The 20,424-nt window shown below is 43.2% G+C and overlaps 2 protein-coding genes across 3 annotated transcripts; both read right to left on the bottom strand.

Annotated features, from left to right (window-relative positions):
• LOC129829094 (uncharacterized) lies at positions 1-7,204 on the bottom strand. Its single transcript, XM_055890592.1, has 8 exons — positions 4,612-7,204; positions 4,162-4,358; positions 3,838-4,037; positions 3,607-3,706; positions 3,152-3,514; positions 2,461-2,617; positions 1,617-1,744; positions 1-1,415 (listed from the first exon to the last, which is right to left on the bottom strand). Exons 1-8 carry the CDS (start codon positions 5,153-5,155, stop codon positions 1,044-1,046), a joined length of 2,061 nt encoding a protein of 686 aa, XP_055746567.1. The 5' UTR covers positions 5,156-7,204; the 3' UTR covers positions 1-1,043.
• Positions 7,205-7,294: 90 nt separating this feature from the next.
• Positions 7,295-19,394, bottom strand: LOC129829108 (glycylpeptide N-tetradecanoyltransferase 1-like). Of its 2 annotated transcripts, none has more exons than XM_055890629.1 (12): positions 19,247-19,394; positions 16,987-17,095; positions 16,566-16,710; positions 12,278-12,396; positions 12,013-12,104; positions 11,694-11,810; positions 11,332-11,502; positions 11,113-11,221; positions 10,785-10,955; positions 9,914-10,081; positions 9,091-9,228; positions 7,295-8,714 (listed from the first exon to the last, which is right to left on the bottom strand). In XM_055890629.1, the coding sequence occupies exons 1-12, from the start codon at positions 19,354-19,356 to the stop codon at positions 8,694-8,696; spliced, it is 1,470 nt and encodes a 489-aa protein (XP_055746604.1). In that variant the 5' UTR covers positions 19,357-19,394; the 3' UTR covers positions 7,295-8,693. The 2 variants fall into 2 exon arrangements, with proteins under 2 accessions (XP_055746604.1, XP_055746593.1); XM_055890618.1 differs by having other exon boundaries at positions 16,981-17,095.
• Positions 19,395-20,424: the final 1,030 nt, after the last annotated feature.

The raw sequence follows: 20,424 nt of genomic DNA on the forward strand, positions 1-20,424 counted from the left end.
TTGGACAGTGAAACATAGATCTTTTTAATTAAAAAAAAGTAAACCACAACAGTATCATGAGCAAGTTAAATACTAAAGCAATTGAGCAAAAACTGAAAAGGTATCCTAAAGTACAAAATACAGTATAATTTCCCCACACAGGAAATTCATACAAGATGTTAGTTTTATGCAAATATTTGCATTGTCAATGAGAAACTCAGTGAATATACAGTACCAATCAAAAGTTTGGAAACACCTACTCACTCAAGGGTTTGACTTTCTTTTTACTATTTTCTACATTGTAGAATAATGGTGAAGACTTCAAAACTATGAAATAACACATATGGAATCATGTAGTAACCAAAAAAAGATATCTATATTTTTTTATTTTACATTCTTCAAAGTAGCCACCCTTTGCCTTGACAACTTTGCACACTTGGCATTCTCTCAACCAGCTTCATGCGGAAAGATTTTCCAACAGTCTTGAAGGAGTTCCCACATATGCTGAGCACTTGTTGGCTGCTTTCCCTTCACTCTGCGGTCCAACTCATCCCAAACCATCTCAATTGGGTTGAGGTCGGGTGATTGTGGAGGCCAGCTCATCTGATTCAGCACTACATCACTCTCCTTCTTGGTCAAATAACACTGGAGGTGTGTTGGGTCATTGCCTGTTGAAAAACAAATGATAGTCCCACTAAGCACAAACCAGATGGGATGGCGTATCGCTGCAGAATGCTGTGGTAGCCATGCTGGTTAAGTGTGCCTTGAATTCTAAATAAATCACTGACAGTGTCACCTGCAAAGCACCCCCACACCATCCCACCACCTCCATGTTTCACAGTGGGAACCACACATCCAAACTTTTGACTGGTACTGTATAATGAAGGTATAACACCAGTGTTCCATCAGCATTGTTCAGTTCAGTCTGACATACTTTCATTTTGGGGCAAATCCAGATCATAGTAAAGGAGGTGTTCTGTAAAGGACGGCTATAATAAAATTCAAAAAAATAAAAGTTAAGTCTGTGGGGCGAGTTCAATTCTTGTGTAGACCTATGCCTTCTGTCAGGAGGGCATGTGGAGCCGTGATAAAAGTTCAAGCACTTTTGACCCCTTGCCACTGGGGAAGTCATGGTTATCTTGTGGGGTCATCTCCAACCCATACAGGTGCTCAAGGAAGCCATAGAGGGAGGCTAGCTGATCTGGGTACCCCAGTTCAAACACACGCAGAAGCTTGAATAGCTTGTCCAGTGCATTGCTCAGGCCCTCCTGAGGCAGGGGGATTGCTATCCTATCAACAGGGAACACGATGCAAAGCTGCCGGCCAGGGGCCTCCAGGGGCCCCACGCTCAATATGTAGGGCTGAGCGTGGGACACAGACTCTGGGCCCTCCAAGGAGGTAAGGTCACAGAATAAGGAGGACACCATGGTGTCTATCTGTAGAGGAACAAAGGAGGAAAGGTCTTTCAAGGGGATTCTTCAATTATATTCCTTCAAAATGTCATTGTTACCTTCTAAAGTTGCCAACCATTTCCTTCTAAAATTCCACTAGTTCACAAACTTAATCTATATGGCAATGAGGAAATGTCTGGGTTTACTGCTCAGTCTGACCAGGAAGAAAAATACTGTGTTACTCACCGGTACAATGTCCACCAGATACCGAATGGCCTGCCTGACACTGCTCCTGGAGGGTAAGGAGGCTCTACTGGTGTTTGTTGGTGGTAGTACATAGATCAGGACCTTCAGCATAGTCAGGGTGTAGGAGTCTGCAGAGGAATCAGAGGGGAACAAATATGTGAAACTTGGCATAAAAAAAATTAAAACAAACACAGCAATCTTCTCTCCTATTACTCTAACCACTGAGTAAATCATACAGATCATTATCAGTCAGTCTGTCAATGGCTGAATAGGAGGTTGACTGTAAAGTGTCTATTCCGTGTATACTCCATTTTTAAAAAGAAACACAACATGCAACAATTTCAAATATTGTCCTGGACTGGTGTGATTACACATGGTCTGCAGTTGTGAGGCCGGTAGGACGTACTGCCAAATTCTCTATAGCGACGTTGGAAGCAGCTTATGGTAGAGAAATTAACAATAAATTCTCCGGCAACAGCTCTGGTGGACATTCCTGCAGTCATCTTGGCTCCATCAAAACTTAAGACATCTGTGGCATTTTGTTGTGTGACAAAACTGCACATTTTAAAGTGGCCTTTTATTGTCCCCAGCACAAGGTGTGTCTGTGTAATGATCATGCTGTTTAATCAGCTTCTTGATATGCCACACTTGTCAGGTGGGTGGATTATCTTGGCAAAGGAGAAATGCTCACTAACAGGGATATAAACAAATTTGTGCATAATAGTTGAGAGAAATAAACTGCGTATGGAACATTTCTGGGATTTCATATTTCAGCTCTTGAAACATGGGACCAACACTTTACATGTTGAGTTTATATTTTTGTTCAGTGTAGTTAACCTCTGACCTCCTTGCTGTGTGGCAGCCAGTTGGAGAAGTGCAGAGATGTCCGGGTGTTTTTCACACTCTGCGATCTGGTACACCCTGGGCAACACGAACGACGACCACTGGGCCAGGAAGGAGTGGCCTTTACCTGGGAACATCCTCTCAAACTCCAGGTCAATCTGAACAAACAAACACCTTTCAGATCCCAATAATACACTTAGTCGATTATCACTCCTGCAACATTATTTTGTTTAAATATAATTTGATCTCTGAGAAATTAAGGTAATTGATTGCATCCAAATTGGCCATTTGAAGGGGGGGGGGGGGGGGGGGGTCAGGGGGTGGCTTTTGACCACTTCTTTGATTCCTCATACAGTATCTTACCTCATTGTTAGAACAAAGTTTGGTTCAAATTGGATGTTAGGTACTATATTTATGGAATATTATATGAATCCTATAACTTTAAAAAAAGGGCAATTTTGGGTGCAATCAATTAGCTTAATTTCTCAGAAATCTAATTATATTTCACCAAAATAATGCTGCAGGAATGCTGATCTTATCGGTTTCTAACTTCAGAAACAATTTCATATCAATTTGAGATGGTGGGTGTCATATCTGGCTGAAATTACATGGAATGACCCTAATACAAGTTTATCTGTGGCCTTTCTAGTCTAGTGAGCATCCGTAGCTTTCTCTATGAAGACTGGACTCACGGTGGCGGGAACGTCAAGAAAACGTGGGTACTCGGCCAACACAGCCCTCACACTAGGCCGTGTGTTGCTGATCCACCTCCTGCGTGCGTTGAATGTGAGGTCCATAGCACTGTGGATGGCAGGCAGGTTCCTGGTCAGTGGCCTGGTTCTCTTCATCAGCTCCATCCACCTCTGGGTCTCCTCGCTGGACTGTCTCTCCAGGAGCCCAGGCCCCGATCTAGGTCCAGGAGGGTCCGCCAGGCCTGGCTCTGGCCGACGCCTCTTCAGCACATACTTCTTCTTGTGGTCTTCAAGGGTGCGTCGAGAGTTGCGCAGGCGCGTCTCAATGTAACCCGTACGGGACAAAGGGTCGTACAAGTGTTCCTACACAGGGAGAAAAAAATGATAAGACAATCGTCTACTCAGTAACTGAGAATTATGTGAATCTTACACTACTAATCAATTTACTAACTCACTATGCCATTGATGCCAGCAGAGGGTGCACAGAGCCTGAGGCCTGGGAAGAGCTCCACTATGTGCTCTGCCAGCATGGTCTTCTGAGCAGAGGTAGGGTAGCTGCAGAGAAGGACAGGAGATTAAACGTCAGAAACACTCACAAAACATTGAGTCTAACTAGAAGAGCAAAATCTCTGCTCTCTCAGTCACGTCCCTTCTCAGCCCAAATACACATACAATCAGCTCCTCACAATCCAAACTCCTCCACGATGAAGGACACAGAGAACTTGATAAGCTTCCTGCGGGACAGCTCACACAGACAGCCCTCCCTCTCGTACTCCCGGACCACCTCAGGACACAGCTGCTCCAGCCACAGGCGCAGGCGACCTACAAAGTCCTGTGGACCAGCCTCCACCTGCTCCTGCCCAAACTCACCGGCCTCCACACCACTCTGAGAATGACAGGTTTAGATAAGAACTGAGGCGCACATTATGTCAGTGAACATTTAGTGCCTAATATTGTTAATGAGATTGCGAGGTCAGCGTTTGAGGACTGAGTAGATGTACTTTACTCACATTGGCAGGATGAGGCAGAGGCAGAGCAAGGGCCTCCTCAGCCATGCAGCATCTCTCTATCTCAGGTCGCTCTGTTTTGATGTTGGCTGGGCTGAAGCAGGGGTGCAATGTGTCCTGGGGCTTGGCAGCCATCTCTCCCTCCAGGGGCACAGCCACAGTCCTCTGGTCTCCTTCATGCAGCCTGTGGTCATCTGCAACTGAACATTAGCAGAGAGGAGACCATGAGGAAGTGCATGAGAGGTAGCCTAGCAAGCCACCAGACCTCCCGAACTTACATAAATGGTTCGCTGTACGCATATACCATTCATGTAAGCTTGCGATATCAGGCAGCTTGCGAGGCTACATGAAAATACTGCAAGTCAAGACATCAAGAGAGGCTCTCACTAAAACTGCCTTTTCTCTGTGAAACTACATCACAACCATCTTTCACAACATTGAGTCAGGACTTACATTGAGTGGTAACGCCCCCGTCACTAAGGGCCATGTCTTCATTGTGCTCCGTCTTGTACACTCTGTTCATCAGCTCCCACTCCTCTGGGATCCCCATGCCCTGACCCTCCTCAAAGTCCACCATCACTGGCCCAGCCGACACAAGGTCAAACGGGTCAGGCAGTCCAGCACAGTCCTCCACCACCTCCTGGGGATGGGGCTCCACGGTGGTCCTTTGTGATGCTTGGGAGGTTGAGCAAGTGGTCTGACCCATTGGATTCTTAGTGTTGCAGCGCCCACTACTACCCCTCGGTCCTGTGTTACAGAATACCCCTGAAGACCCACCCTGCACCCCCCAGCTGGGGGCCTCTAACCTCTGCTTCAGTCCCAGGGTGTCCTGGTCCCTCTGGGTCACTGAGGAAAGTCCATGCTGCTGGTCCCCTTGGAGCCCGGTTAACAGACGCACAGTCTCACACAGCACAGACTCCACTGCTGTACGCACTGCCTCCTCAATGGCCCCGCCCAGTCTGTCCCTCAGGAAGCTGATGGACAACTGGACATCCATCTTGGCACAGCTCTACCTGGCTGTTTCTGTGACTTTAGACACCAACCACAGGTTAGAGCTCTATGGGATGGTATGTAGCTAGTCTATTAAAAAAACACCAAAACTGGGTATTGTCAAAGATTTTCTAGTGTAAGTTATTGCTGCATTTCTTCCTCTCTGATAATTGATATGACCACAACATCTTGAAGCGTCAACCAGAGATACTATGAATTTTACTAAGAACAATCATATTAGCTAATTACCCTAAAACTACAGCCATCTTGGCAACTCAAAAAACAATGTCAACATAGCTACCTAAACTGGATCACTAACTAGTTACATTACTACCATATTATGCGGAAGACACATTTCGGTTGAATGCATTGTTGTGCAACTGGCTAGGTATCCCCTGTTCCCATTGTTGTTCCCATTACTCTTGCTAGCAACAAAACAAGCTCGCTAGCTAATCATTTCCTACAAGCTATCTCTGTAAATGATTAGATTAATTCAGTTAGTTAACGTCACCAACATTTCATTGCAAATGATCGAAAGAATACTTGAAGTCTACGCGGGATTGGGACTTTAAACCAAAGCTACAATGCGTAAAACATTAATATATACAGTTTGAAGCGTTGTAGCTAGCTATCGATCTAGCTAACTGTCGTCCCCTAAATAAAACGTCATCAGCAAGAGGCCACAAGCGTCAAAAAAGAGAACGGTGTGAGGCCAGTCAGTGTACAGAGATTTGACTGTAATTATTCAGCAGTAATGGTGCCAATGATCGAGACAAGTGAATTGTACATATTGAAATCAGTGGTGTCATAAATTGCACATAACATTTGCCTGGACACAGCAGAGAGGAAATGTCATAAAGATAATTGTTTTCCCAGAGACTCAATCCCTTTGCTTTTAATGGATAAATATAAAAATGTAATACCTCTGACCAGCCCCCTGACAGGGTTGAAAGAGTTGACAAAATACACTGAACAAAAATATAAACGCAACATCCCATGAGCTGAAATAAAATACTTTTCCATATGCACAAAATGCTTATTTCTCTCAAATGTTGTGCTCAAATTTGTTTACATCCCTGTTAGTATTTTCCTTTGCCAAGATAATCCATCCACCTGACAGGTGTGGCATATAAATAAGATGATTAAACATCATGATCATTACACAGGTGCACCTTGTGGGGGACAATAAAAGGCCACACTAAAATGTGTGGTTTTGTCACACAACACAATGCCACAGATGTCTCAAGTTGAGGGAGTGTGTAATTGGCATGCTGACTGCAGGAATGTTCACCAGAACTGTTGCCAGAAAATTGAATGTTAATTTTCCCTACCATAAGCCTCCAACATAATTTTGAGAATTTGGCAATATGTCCAACCGGCCTCACAACCGCAGGCCACGTGTATGATGTCGTGTGGGCGAGCGGTTTGGTGATGTCAACGTTGTGAATAGAGTGCCCCATGGTGGGGGTGGGGTTATGGTTTGGGCAGGCATAAGCTCCGGAACACGAACACATGCATTTTATCAATGGCAATTTGAATGAACAGAAATACCATGATGAGATCCTGAGGCCATTATTAGGCCCTTTTTGTTTTTTAAAAAGATATGTCAACAACAGATGCATATCTGTATTCCCAGTCATATGCAATCCATAGATTAGGGCCTAATGAATTTATTTCAATTGACTGATTTCCTTATACGAACTTGAACTCAGTAAAATCAATGGCATTGTTGCATGTTGCGTTTATATTTTTGTTCAGCATACATCCATTTTGGGCACTGGTGCAGTAATTATAAAGATGATTGTAGTCTGAAACCATTTGAGCCAACTCAAAAACATCTCTAAGTTTAGTAAAGGGAGATGTTTAAACCCACTTCCATTTTCTGTTAAATTGCTTTGAATGTTATAACCTTTATGTCTGCACTAAAATAGCAAACTCAAACCAAATGGTTCATGGGAAATAATTTACAGAACAAGAAACAAGTATAACAAGAATCCAAAGGAATTGTTTTGACTGATTTTGGAGTCACACCTTTTAAGTCGAATTTGACTACCAAGGGGTGATGGGTAAGGCAGAAGTAACTCAGTGAATATCTTCATGATAAACTAAAGGATAGAAATCACCTGAGAGCAACCATTACAAAACCTCACAGCAACTTCTATATTTTATTTTGCACAAAAATTCCCCTGCATCTTCACATTGTTTTCCTGCATCATAAAACCATGAGACCCGTTATTCATTTCGGTTTGCATCCAATCCCACACTCTACATAAAAACAAAACGTTTACTTGGGGTGTTACCCAGCCCCCGCCCCGGCCCAGGTCCCCAATCCTTGACAGTTTCAATTCTCAATTTCAGAGGTGTTATACCCACAAACAGTATCCAGTCCATTCCGTGCCCCGTCTCAGCAGCCCCCACCCAACCATTTCCCTACTCCAAATATCTGCTCTCCCGGCTGCAGCTTTTTAAAAAAAACTAAAAAATAACAGTCCGAACTACTCCACTTTGTTAAGTTCTTGTTGACAGCTGTTCCATTTAAACGGTCATCGTTGTATTTTCTTCTGAACAGGGCTTCTGAATGGGTCATGGCAGTAAAGATGAGACAAAAAAAAGATGAAGGACAAAACCCCTCATTTACCCCTCGGTCAGCTGTGTACAGAGTCAAGTCTAGAACGCCTACAGTGAAGAAAATTGAGGGGTTGATAGTAAATCTGCAGTTTCAAGCCTCAATAGCAAAAGAAGAAAAACATTGACAGAAGCCCTTGTCTTGTGTCCACTTTGGATATTAATTACCTTATATATATATTTTTTAGTTCTTCTTCCTTTATAAATGTTTTTGATTGTTTCGATTTTTTTCTCTAACACTGTACTTCGGGGATGATGAGAGATTTGTTTTGAAAAAGCGCATCGCACACATGAAGGAATATAAAATGTTAGCGTCTAGTGCAGGGGTGGGCAATTCCAGTCCTCGAGGGCCCGCTTGATGTCCCAGTTTGCCCCAGCCACAGTTAACACACCTGACTCCAATAATCACCTAATCATGATCTTCAGTTTAGAATGCAATTTGATTAAATCAGCTGTGTTTGCTAGGGACGGAGAAAAAGTGTGACACCAATCAGGCCCCGGAGGACTGGAGTTGCCCACCCCTGGGTCAGTATGTGTTAGTATAACTTTCCTGTCATGTTTGTCTTACTGTACATGTATGTTGTGTAGTTGCACGTGTATTATTTGGCGAATTGTGCAGTGTGTGTATAAGATATCTGGTACAATCATGACAGACTCCAGTTGGATTGGTAACTAAGATGGCTTAAGGTCCATGTGATGGGAGAGAGAGAGAGAGCGTGGAGAAGGACCAACTCCCCCGACTCTCTGCCTGGCAGCGGTAGTGCAGGTCAAAGTTCAAAGGTCAAGAAGTAAAAATGGGCGGTGGGTTCTCTTTCCTGAAGCAGGAAGTCCATCGGTCCATCTGTCAGGTGGTCAGTGCGTTTTGTGGTCTCCTGGCCTAACTGTGACGCTCAGTGGGGGGGTGGGGGTGAAGAGGGATGTCACTGTAGTACTAAGCCAACCTGTGAACCACAGAAAAAGGAAGCTTATGATAGTTGCACCAGAAGCTAAAATGAGAACACACACAATGAGTTCTGTGAGGCCTGTATACTTCTCTGCCTGGCTTAACTGTGATAGCAAGATAATCAAGTCAATGGTTCCCTCCCTCTCTCATTACACTTCCTCCCTTTGTACTAGAAAAAAATAACTATTTAGCTCTTAGTGGTGGATATCTCCATCGGCATGATTTAATGACCTATTGGTTTACAGTACAGTCTAGGTAACACAAAACACTGTTTCAATATCATCATATTACCATGGATAATTTATATAAATGTGAAAAATAGTCATCTCTCTAGGAACTGACTGAACTATCAGTAAATATGAACCATGACGCACCTTCTCTGATCCCATGCTAGGACACTTCCAATTGTACAGATAATACTGTAGATTCCCGTCTCCGATGCCAAACTTGAGCTTCTCAAGGAAAGTCTTATTCTCCATCAGGTCCAGTGCATTGAAAACGTCAAACCCTTTCTGGATATTGACAATAGATAGGGATGAGAGAGGGGGATACAGAGAGATGGGGGAGAGGGATTGAGTTGTGTATAATTAATCTTTATCTGAGTATACAAAACATTAAGAACACCTGCTCTTTCCATGACAGACTGACCTGGTGAATCCAGGTGAAAGCTATGATCCCTTATTGATGTCCCTTGTTAAATCCAATTCAAATCAGTGTAGATCAATGGGAGGAGACCGACTAAAAGGATTTTAAGTTGAGACAACTAAGACGTGTGTGCCATTCAGAGGGTGAATAGGCAAGACAAAATATTTAAGTGCCTTTGAACCGGTATGGTAGTACGTAACAGGCACACCAGTTTGTGTCAAGAACTGCAATGCTGCTGGACTTTTCACACTCAACATTTTCCTGTGTGTATCAAGCACGGTCCACCACCCAAAGGACATCAAACCAACTTGACACAACTGTGGGAAGTATTGGAGTCAACATGGGCCAGCATCCCTGTGAAACACTTGACACCTTGTACAGACCATAGCCCGACAAATTGAGGCTGTTCTGAGAGCAAATAAGTGGGGGTGCATCTCAATATTAGGAGTATTCCTAAAGTTTGGTATACTCAGTGTACATAGTAAATATTTGACCTGGTACCCAAATCCAACTCCCATTTGACCGCCAACCACCTGAAGAGGACCAACTCACCGACTTGGCCAGAATAAGTGCGTCAGACATCAGGTCCAGCAGGGTGGTGGTGGTGTGCACGTTGTAGAAGGAGTAGGCTGCCTTGAGGCTGCGGTGCACTGGATGGTTCATGATAGTAGAGGGGAGCGTGTAGAAGCTCAGGAAGTCTGTCACCTTGCCCCCAGAGGACTGCCACAGGGAGAAGACACACATCCTCCAACTTTACATTCACTCCATTTTAGATGTGTGTGAAATGCATTTCCAGAGCTCTGACATAATGTGAACAATGTTGTCAAGAGGTAGAAGAGTCTAGAGGGTATCTGGGTAGCTGTCAATATATGGTTGTGTGTAATGGTCTACTTAGTATATACCATATACAGTAATCCCTCGTTTATCGCGGGGGTTACGTTCCGAAAATGACCCGCAATAAGTGAAATCCGCGAAATAGAATTATTTTATTTTTTTTACAATTAGCAACTATTACATGTATACAAATACAGTGACTCACGTGTAGGCCGTTTCACTGCTCTTCAGAGCGTTTCGTCGACATTATGGGTTTAGGAGATGTTCGAAATTACAAGATAATTTGGCCAACTTAATGTAAATTTGCCAAGCTGTTTTATGTACGTACACATAACTGCACGAGACGACAAAATGATAGCACAATTCGTAGCATGTTTTGATACAAGAAGCGGGAGTGAGTTTTTAGCGAATCAGAATGCAGAGCACAATGCACCAAAAAAAAAAAAAAATGCATTATGAAAATCCGCGAAATAGCGAATCCGCGATAAGTGAACCGCGAAGTGGCGAGGGATCACTGTATACTAAGCGTGCAAGGTGTTGTAATGTTATAGGTGTCTACGGTAGTGTACGTTTTATCAATGGTACTGACTACGACCAGGTAGGTGTCGATGATGCTCTCCTGGGGCAGCAGCCAGTGCTCCACCTCCTCGGGGCTCATGACGGGGGCCAGGTGGAACTGGCTAAGGTACTCCAGGAGCAGGCGATGCACGGCCGGAACATCCTTTCTGGTCATCGGCCGCAAGCCAGACGTCTTTGGGGACTGGAGAGAAGGAGATGGAAGGTCATGGCAATCATTTTCGATGGAGAGTTTTATGTCAACACAATAGACATTTCAAATAGAGGCATCAGGAGATGGCTGAGCGGTCAGGTGTTGTGCAGAGGATAGCCTCTTAATGGCGCTTTGCTCACTGACTCACCTCAGGCAGACGGTACAGCTTCATGGTGCGTTGCATAGTCATGTTCCGGCTCAGGTGAGAGAACTTCACCTCGATCAGCTTGCGTGGGTTCAGAGAGCGATGCCAGTACCTATACAGATAACAGATTTTATAATCACTTTGTTTTTGTGTTTAAGAGCATATGAATTTGGTTGGATGGGTATCTGTCTGGTGTGGTTGGTGTGTCTCCCAGTGACCCACCTGCAGGTGCCCACGGGTTTGGGCAGTACCACGCCAGCGGTATAGACAGCCTGGAAGATGCCCTTCAGGTTGACCCGTCTGGTGATCTCTCTGATCAGGACTGGCGCTACCCGCTTGGAGCGCAGCTTCTTGTGGACGCACAGGAAGTTGATCTCCACCATCTTCTTATCTCTAAATGACAAAAACAGTCTAAAGTGACTAAGGCCTCTTAATGTCTGACTTCTTACAGCAAATTAACACAGGGAATGATATAGTCAAGGAGCAAATGAATATTACATTCCTATTGTTAGCTATATTAAAATACTACAGTGTATGGGAGTAATAAAAGTGTGTGAACAAGAGTATGATGCGTATTCACTGACTGGTCATAGATGCGGATGTTGGCAGGGATGGCACTGATGAAGCCCACCAGCTTCTGGTTGGAGTTCACCCTCACCCCACAGTGCCACTGGGGCAGCCAGCCGGGGGGGCGCAGAGCCCTGCGGGAGAGACATTACAATTACAGGTCAGTTCCCAACTATGAAAGAAAACCGGAGGGCCAAGTTTTCCTGGTCAGAAAAAAACTCCTGCCTTTAATAGATAAAACAACTAACATAAAATAGCTCTCTATTGAAAGAGATTGTTACATAAATGAGACTAGCTGAGTAACAAATGTGACGTAGCTAAGTAATAAAGAGTTACCAGAGCAGGAACTCTGGAGAGTAGTCGAAGCGGAACATGTTGTCATCATCCTCCACGTAGTTCTCATTGAGCAGAGTGTACAGCTCCTTCAGCTAAGAGGAGGAAGAGTAAGAGACTGAGCCATGGGAAAAAGGTCTAGGGTTAAAATGAGTAGGGTAAAGTGGAGTCAGCTGTTGGAATAACCACAACTGAAGTATTTTGATTGCTATCACTATATTGTTTTGGGACACTCTGGGGTGGAGGGGTTGTAGAGGAACCTGCTCACCACAGCGGCGTTGCCCAGGTCCAAGGCGTCCCACGTGAAGCCTGGAGGAAGGCTGTAGGGCTCCTCCCGGATGTTGTCTTTGTCAGGCTCGATGGAACCATGTGATGTCACCATCTCCCCTAAGGTAAACAACAAAACACAATGTAAGAGGATATTAGCAATCTGCATATTCAATGTAAATATACATACTTTTTTCTTTCTTTTATTTAACCTGTAACTAGGCAAGTCAGTTAAGAACAAATTCATATTTTACAATGACGGCCTACCCTACCCCGGGATCGAACCAGGGTCTGTAGTGACGCCTCTAGCACTGAGATGCAATGCCTGAGACCGCTGCGCCACTCGGGAGCCATTATAGGAGGTTTAATTCAAAAACAGAGGTCCCAATTGGACTACTCATCAAATCTCCTCAGGTCACTAGCACTTTTTATTTAAAAAATACAAATTAACAATGAAATGCCTGTCTAAATGTAATTAATCTACACTGAACAAAAATATAAACAACATGCAAATATTGTCAAATGTTTCATGAGCTGAAATAAAAGATCACAGAAATGTTCCATAAGCACAAAAAGCTTCTCTCTCTCTCTCAAATGTTATGCAAAAATATGTTTACATCCCGGTTAGTGAGCATTTCTCCTTTGCCAAAATAATCCATCCACCTGACAGGTGTGGCATATGAAGAAGCTGACAAAACGGCATGATTATTACACAGGTGCACCTTGTGCTGGGGTCAATAAAAGGCCACTTAAAAATGTGCAGCTTTTTCACAACGCCACAGATGTGTCAAGTTTTGAGGGGGTGTGCAATTGGCATGCTGACTGCAGGACTGTCCACCAGAGCTGTTGCCAGAGAATTTAATGTTAATTTCTCTACCATAAGCCTCTAACGTCATTTTAAAGAATTTGACAGTACATCCAACCGGCCTAACAACCACAGACCACTTGTAACCACGTCAGCCCAGGACCTCCACATCTGGCTTCTTCACCTGCGGGATCGTCCGAGACCAGCCACCCAGACAGCTGATGAAACTGTGGGTTTGAACAAACAAATAATTTCTGCAGAAACAGTCTCAGGGAAGCTCATCTGCGTGCTCGTCATCTTCTCCAGGGTCTTCACCTGACTGCAGTTCAGCGTTGTAACCGAATTCATTGGACAAATGCTCACCTTCAATGGCCACTGTCAAGCTGGAAGAGCACAGTTTTCACGGCTGAACCCCGGTTTTGACTGTACCAGGCAGATGGCGTGTATGGCATCGTGTGGGCCAGCGATTTGCTGATGTCAACTTTGTGAACAGAGTGCCCCATGATGGCGGTGGGATTATGGTATGGGCAGGTATAAACTACAGACAATTAACAATTCTTCCATGGCCTGCATACTCAGACTTGTCACCCATTGAGCATGTTTGGGATGCTCTGGATCGACGTGTACGACAGCGTGTTCCAGTTACCGCCAATATCCAGCAACTTCGAACAGCCATTGAAGAGGAGCGGGACAACATTCCACAGGCCAATCAACAGCCTGATCAACTCTATGCGAAGGAGATGTGTCACGCTGCATGAGGCAAATTGTGGTAACACCAGATACAGACTGATTCTGATCCACACCTATACTTTTTTGTAAGGAATCTGTGACCAAATGTATTCCCAGTCATGTGAAAACAGTAGATTAGGGCCTAATGAATTCATTTTAATTGACTGATTTCCTTATATGAACTGTAACTCAGTAAAATCAATTAAATGGTTGCATGTTGCGTTTATATATTTGTTCAGTGTATGTGACATTGCTACACACAAGGATATACTTCGACATTTGAAAATTGCATCATACATTTTTTTTACCCCCTTTTTCTCCCCAATTTCATGGTATCCAACTGTTGGTAGTTACTGTCTTGTCTCACCGCTACATCGAGAGCCATGCATCCTCCGAAACACAACCCAAACAAGCCGCGCTGCTTCTTAACACAGCGCGCATCCAACCCGGAAGCCAGCCGCACCAATGTGTAGAAGGAAACACCGTACACGCGACCTGGTCAACGTGCACTGCACGGCCCGCCACAGGAGTCGCTAGTGCGCGATGAGACAAGGATATCCCCGCCGCCCAAACCCTCCCTAACCGGACGACGCTGGGCCAACTGTGCGCCGCCCCATGGGCCTCCCGGTCGCGGCCGGCTGCGACAGAGCCTGGGCTCGAACCCAGAGTCTCCGGTGGCACAGCTAGCACTGCAATGCAGTGCCTTAGACCACTGCGCAACCCGGGAGGCCCCCGACATTTGAAATTCTCATTTCAATAAAACAACCTGATGAATGTAGTTTTTATGACGTGCGCCCCATAAAAAGACAACGTAGCCTATACAGGTTACACACGTTTGTTATTATGGTCAGCCAATCAAAGTGGCACTAGCTCCATGTGTAGCAAGCAACCTGGGAGAGCTCTAATCAATGCAAAATGTAATTATTAAATTACAGAATTAAGTTAGCTAAACGAGAAGGTGAAAGCTACACCGCAATCATCAGGTAGGCTGCTGTTTATTCTGAATGGAGTTGTAGTAAACTAGGACAGGAAGAGGAGCAAAATAGCCTCAAATAGTCTAGGTACAGCGCATTAGGAAAGTATTCAGCCCCCTTGAATTGTTCCACAGCCTTATTCTAAAATGGATTATATTGGAGAGGGTTCTCATCAATCTACACACAATACCCCATAATGACAAAGCGAAAACAGGTGTTTAGCTATCTTAGGCAAATGCATAAAAATACATAAGTATTCAGACCCTTTGCTATTAAGACTCGAAATTGAGCTCAGGTGCATCCTGTTTCCATTGATCATCCTTGTGATGTTTCTACAAATTGATTGGAGTCCACCTATAAGGTCCCACAGTTACCAGTGCATGTCAGAGCAAAAACCAAGCCATGAGGTCGAAGGAATTGTCCGTAGAGCACCGAGACAGGATTATGTCGAGGCACAGATCTGGGGAAGGGTACCAAAATGTCTGCAGCAATAAAGAAGAATATGCCAAGATTGTAGCGTCATACCCAAGAAGCCTGGAGGCTGTAATCGCTGCCAAAGGTGCATCAACAAAGTACTAAGTAAAGGGTCTGAATACTTATGTAAATGTGATATTTACATTTCTAAAAAAACAGTTTTTGCTTTGCCTTTATGGATCATTGTATGTAGATTGATGAGGGGGGAAAAAATATTAAATCCATTTTAAAATAAGCCTGTAACAACAAAATGTGGAAAAAGCCAAGAGGTCTGAATGCACTGTACATAGCTCAAAATTAGCTGGCTAACATAGCTAGCTTCTTTACATCGAATTGATGCAGTCAAGACAGGCACTACCAGATGGGATGATAGACAAACTTGTAGAGGCCATAGGTTAGACCATAGGTTTTTTGATCATGCGAGACAGGAGTCAGAATTTTGGGTTTCAGTGGGATTGGGATGATAGGACAATAGCCTAGACTCCATAAGGCTACAACTTGAGTCAAAAGATAAATAATACACTTGATTTAGACTACATTATTGCAAGCTAAATGTTTCTGATCAGTGATAGATCAGCAAACGAATAAATGAGCTACCACTTCCACTTGTCCATACAGATATCAATTAACCAAACATACAGAGAATCAGTGAAACAAAATCCCATTGATTATCAGGTAAGTCACAGGCTTTAGGTCAGGAGTAGAACAGGATGCTACGCTAGTGAAAATCAAAAGCCACTTGCATCACTATGGTGTGTTCTCTCTCTGCACTTTATCTAGGCCCAATGGCTGTTTCCTCGTCTCTTTTTACTCCGCTTCCGCCCGCCTCCGCTACGGTTTTCTAGAAATCTGGCTTTTTTTCCGGGTTCATTTAATTTCTGTGATGTCGGACCAGGGCTCGGGTTTTCAGCTCACCGAGCTTGGGTCAGACCAGGATCGAATTTTCAGTTCTGATAAGAAATCTAAACTGCATTCGGGTCTCGTCTGCAGTCCGGCAGTGTCAATTATGCATGAACTTTGAATTTATGGTAACTTTATGAAGTAAATACGCTAGATTCAAGGCTATTTTATGTTGCCAATCTGCTACTGCACATGTGTATTTTGTGGAATTGCATTAGTGCGACATTGGGGGGAAATTATGTAATTTCTTGCTTGGACCATGTCTTGACATTTAATTTTTTCGGGAAATGTGAAGAGTTGTCCCGGTACAGTTCCGGGATCCCGGTTACCCGTGTTAATCCCTACTAGTCACTAGTCACTACAGTGAGGTTGTGGAGACATTTCTGTACCCCTGCCAAATGTCATACCTAGCTTGGGGACGGGCTGTGTGTCCCAAAACTGGTAGCTGCGTCGGCTTGCCTCCTCCATGGTTTTGGCAGGGCCCTGGCCTACAGAGAACAGTTCAATGGCCTTTTGGATCTCCTGCAGCTTATCAGCAGGCAGCGAGTTCACCTGTGTAGAGAGAGAGAGAGAATAAGAGTAATGTAGGGTTGAAAAGGAAATAAATTGCCAAAAGCAAAACAATGTCTGCACAGACAATCAAACACACCCACTAATCTCCATTCAGTTTCGTAGAGGTCGTTTTCAAAAGTTACAGAACAGTAAGTCAATGTCGGTCTTTCTAGCATTACTCTCGCGAAAGGAACAAACAGAGGGACACAAACACAAAGCAAAAACATTTGCCCCCACACTCACTCATGTGGCCTACACACATGTACATACATCTACCTTGGCTAGCGGATCCTCCTCTGCAGGTTCTTTATTTGCCCCAGACTTCTTCTTCTTCTTTTTGTTTTTCTTCTTCTTGGCGCCGCTGTCATCTCCCTGGCCCTTGTCACTACCATAGGACAACAACAAAAAAACATGTAACTATAAGACTTTCCTTAGGCCAGGAGAATGCTACAACTGTTTCAGTTCTCTTCATTACAACCTAAAATAACCAGTTTTTTTTAAAGATAGGTTGGCAACAAGCATGTGGTGACCTTTTGTCTCAAATACACTTAACTTACAGTTCATCCCCAAGCTAGTTTAAATTGGTTGGAGTTATTCCATCCCCTGATCATCAATGACTCTAGAAGAGCCCCCACCCCCACCCTGAGGCCCATTTCCTGGGCAGGACAGGGAGACAGTAGCATACTTACAAGAACAGGGGATAATCCCATTAGTGTCCAAGAGGGGAGTGAGTCTAGGGACTGGCCTGTATTTGTAACACCAGGACAGATGGCGAATCACATGACCCCGGGGGGAGTATGTGTGGCTATGCGTGTCTGTGTGTACGTGTGTATGAGGGATGTTAAGGGGACACTGACAGGAACAATAGACGACCAAGCATTCAATGGCTTATTCGACAGGCTTCCATTCTAGCAGTCGAGCCTAACTACCATCCAGAACCATTCACCCTTTCATTTCATTTAGCTAACTAACGTTAACATGAATATTTGATTTGATAGCTAACTTATTTATCTACCTAGCAGGGTTCCAGATGCTCGCATACACACTGACATCGTCAAGCCACACAAGGGCTGTAATCCACACCCAGTTTAAAAATGTTGTTGTTGATTGTTGGAAGAACAAATATAGCTTCAATGCAAGCAAGAGTTTTGACAATGGTTGCATCCCAGCTAAACAAATAGCAAGCTAGCTACCTATGGTTAGGTTGTTGAGTAGTTATTTCAATGTTCTTCTGGCAAAATAAGGGGGGGGGGCGGCATTTTCCAACTTACAGGGTGGAACCTAACTGGGTAGAAATTTGAACAGAAATTAGCCATAGAGTGAGTGAGCAAGATTGAGCTAAGATAATAGTGATCACTTGAACAGGATTTTAACTTCTCTATCAAACATGTGAAATGTGGTTAATGTTCTCTATAATTAAGCCTAACAGGGTAGAAATGTATGAGTGGGCCATACAAACTAACTACATGAAACATGGAAAAATAGATAACAAAAATGTGTGTTTATATTGTTGTACCTTTGCATCAACGTTTTCCTACCAAAGAAATTAAGCAACTTCCTGAATGTGGTGTCATTTTAGAAAGGGATTGTTTTCTTAAATGGATAATTACAACAAACTATCAGGGACACAAAGAAAATCTTAAATAATAAATACAATAACCATGAAAAAAACATTATTGATAAGAGAATTTAACAAGGACTATAAAAAAATGTAAAATATTATGAGACTTATATTTCTCATGGAAGTTGATAAATAACGTTAAAAAATGCATAACATTCCCTTTCAAGGGCCATATTTATGTGTTATGGTAAAGTACACCTGACCATATATTTAAAGCCTTTTGGAATCCACATTTTACACTAAATAAGAAGTGACATTTCCTAGGAACAGAAAATTCAGCGCATGGTAGGAATGAACCAACTATGCTAAATAAATTAGCACCCATCATGCTGGTGTTTCTGTGCTGAAAAGGAAAACAGACGATGCATCGTTAGTGTAAATAATATGTTGATTGTTTTTGACCAATGGTGTCACAAATACGGGAGTCAGCTAGCTAACAAGTAAACGTCGTAAAAAGGCATAGCTGGCTAGCTAGTTGGCTAACGTTATTAGTTTCGCATTTGAGTTAGGACGTGGTATTTAACATTTGGGCGCTGTTCTCGATTCGAATGCCAGGTGTTCCAGTTTAATATTTTACTACAATCTGATTTGTGTTGGTCTTCACCGCATAACTGTATTTAATTTATCATAATAATGGGTTCAATTTCTTGTACAGCAATGGTAGTTAACTATGCCTCGCGATAAAAGCAAAAGGAGGAATGGCATGAAACCCCCGCCCACAACAGGAAAATACCCAATTTAGATCCAATCAGAGCGAAAAGCAGGCAATTAGTAAACCGTTATCACCAATCGTCCAAAAGAAAGTGGGAGGGATTAGTTGAATTGGTATGCTCAAGCTTAGCTTGTATCTTTAAAACGAGCGCAAGAGCATGACACATTTTCTATAATGCTTCAAAAATAAGTTTGCACCCTTACCCATCATCAAAGTGATGCTCTTCATTTTCGCAATCACTGCAATGTACATGGTCTTCTTCTACCTCCTCTTCTTTCTCCGGCTTCGGTGCTGTCTCATTCTCATCCGCCATCTTTAACCAGGAAGTGGAGAACCACCGCGTGCATTCAACGCCTCAACACAACCTGCGATACTATTGGCCGACTGTTGTGGTGCATTCTGGTTCCTGTAGTTATTCATGTGACAGGTTGTGAAATTGACATTTTAATTTTAACAACACTTTCGAAGCAGGCAAATGGATGTATAAGGCTTCATAAGGTACATGTCCCTAAACAGGATTGAGCCTCAGTTGTCTATTAAGCAATGTCACGTATTTGTGACTCACTCAATTATTTATATATCCACTGATGATCGCTCAGATGTGAACTAAAATTAAAAATGTAAACAATTTAATAAAACAAATTTCCTTTAAGTGTTGTTTTTATAAAGTACCTATTTTACTGTCCCCACTACAACAACAAAGTTACTTAAATACATGTAATTTGGTCCTTAAAATATTTATTTGTAATACTGTAGACTTCAATTCATAGCTATGGAGGACGGCTCTCAGGGAAGGGCTCTCTCGGCTTTCAGGGAAGTGCAAATATGGCATCAGAAATCCAGCGATTAGATACATCATTGGACTCACCTGTGTTGATATGTGCCATCCATAGACAGTATGGGGGTGCCAGCAAATCTTGTCACCTGACCTGGGTATAAACATATGATACCAGTGGTGTATAGTAGCTAAGTAAAAATACTCTAAAGTACTACTTTAACTACTCTGTTAAATCTGACAATTAATCTTGATGGTTGTAAAGTCGTCTCAAATAAAACTGTGAAGGACCTCGGCGTTACTCTGGACCCTGATCTCTCTTTTGACGAACATATCAAGACTGTTTCAAGGACAGCTTTTTTCCCTCTACGTAACATTGCAAAAATCTGAAATCTTCTGTCCAAAAATGATGCAAAAAAATTAATCCATGCTTTTGTTACTTCTAGGTTAGACTACTGCAATGCTCTACTTTCCGGCTACCCGGATAAAGCATTAAATAAACTTCAGTTAGTGCTAAATACGGCTGCTAGAATCCTGACTAGAACCAAGAAATTTGATCATATTACTCCAGTGCTAGCTTCCCTACACTGGCTTCCTGTTAAGGCA

This window comes from Salvelinus fontinalis, chromosome 2 (assembly GCF_029448725.1).
Source record: "Salvelinus fontinalis isolate EN_2023a chromosome 2, ASM2944872v1, whole genome shotgun sequence".
NCBI lineage: Eukaryota > Metazoa > Chordata > Actinopteri > Salmoniformes > Salmonidae > Salvelinus > Salvelinus fontinalis.

Coding starts and splice junctions, on each gene's coding strand:
- LOC129829094 (XM_055890592.1), bottom strand. CDS start 5,155: ATGGATGTCCAGTTGTCCATCAGCTTCCTGAGGGACAGACTGGGCGGG. Junction 3,707..3,837: donor ATCGTGGAGGAGTTTGGATT/GTGAGGAGCTGA, acceptor CCTTCTCTGCAG/CTACCCTACCTCTGCTCAGA. Junction 1,745..2,460: donor GGCTGCCACACAGCAAGGAG/GTCAGAGGTTAA, acceptor ATTCCTCTGCAG/ACTCCTACACCCTGACTATG.
- LOC129829108 (XM_055890618.1), bottom strand. CDS start 19,356: ATGGCGGATGAGAATGAGACAGCACCGAAGCCGGAGAAAGAAGAGGAG. Junction 11,222..11,331: donor AAACCCGTGGGCACCTGCAG/GTGGGTCACTGG, acceptor TTATCTGTATAG/GTACTGGCATCGCTCTCTGA. Junction 9,229..9,913: donor CACTTATTCTGGCCAAGTCG/GTGAGTTGGTCC, acceptor GTCAATATCCAG/AAAGGGTTTGACGTTTTCAA.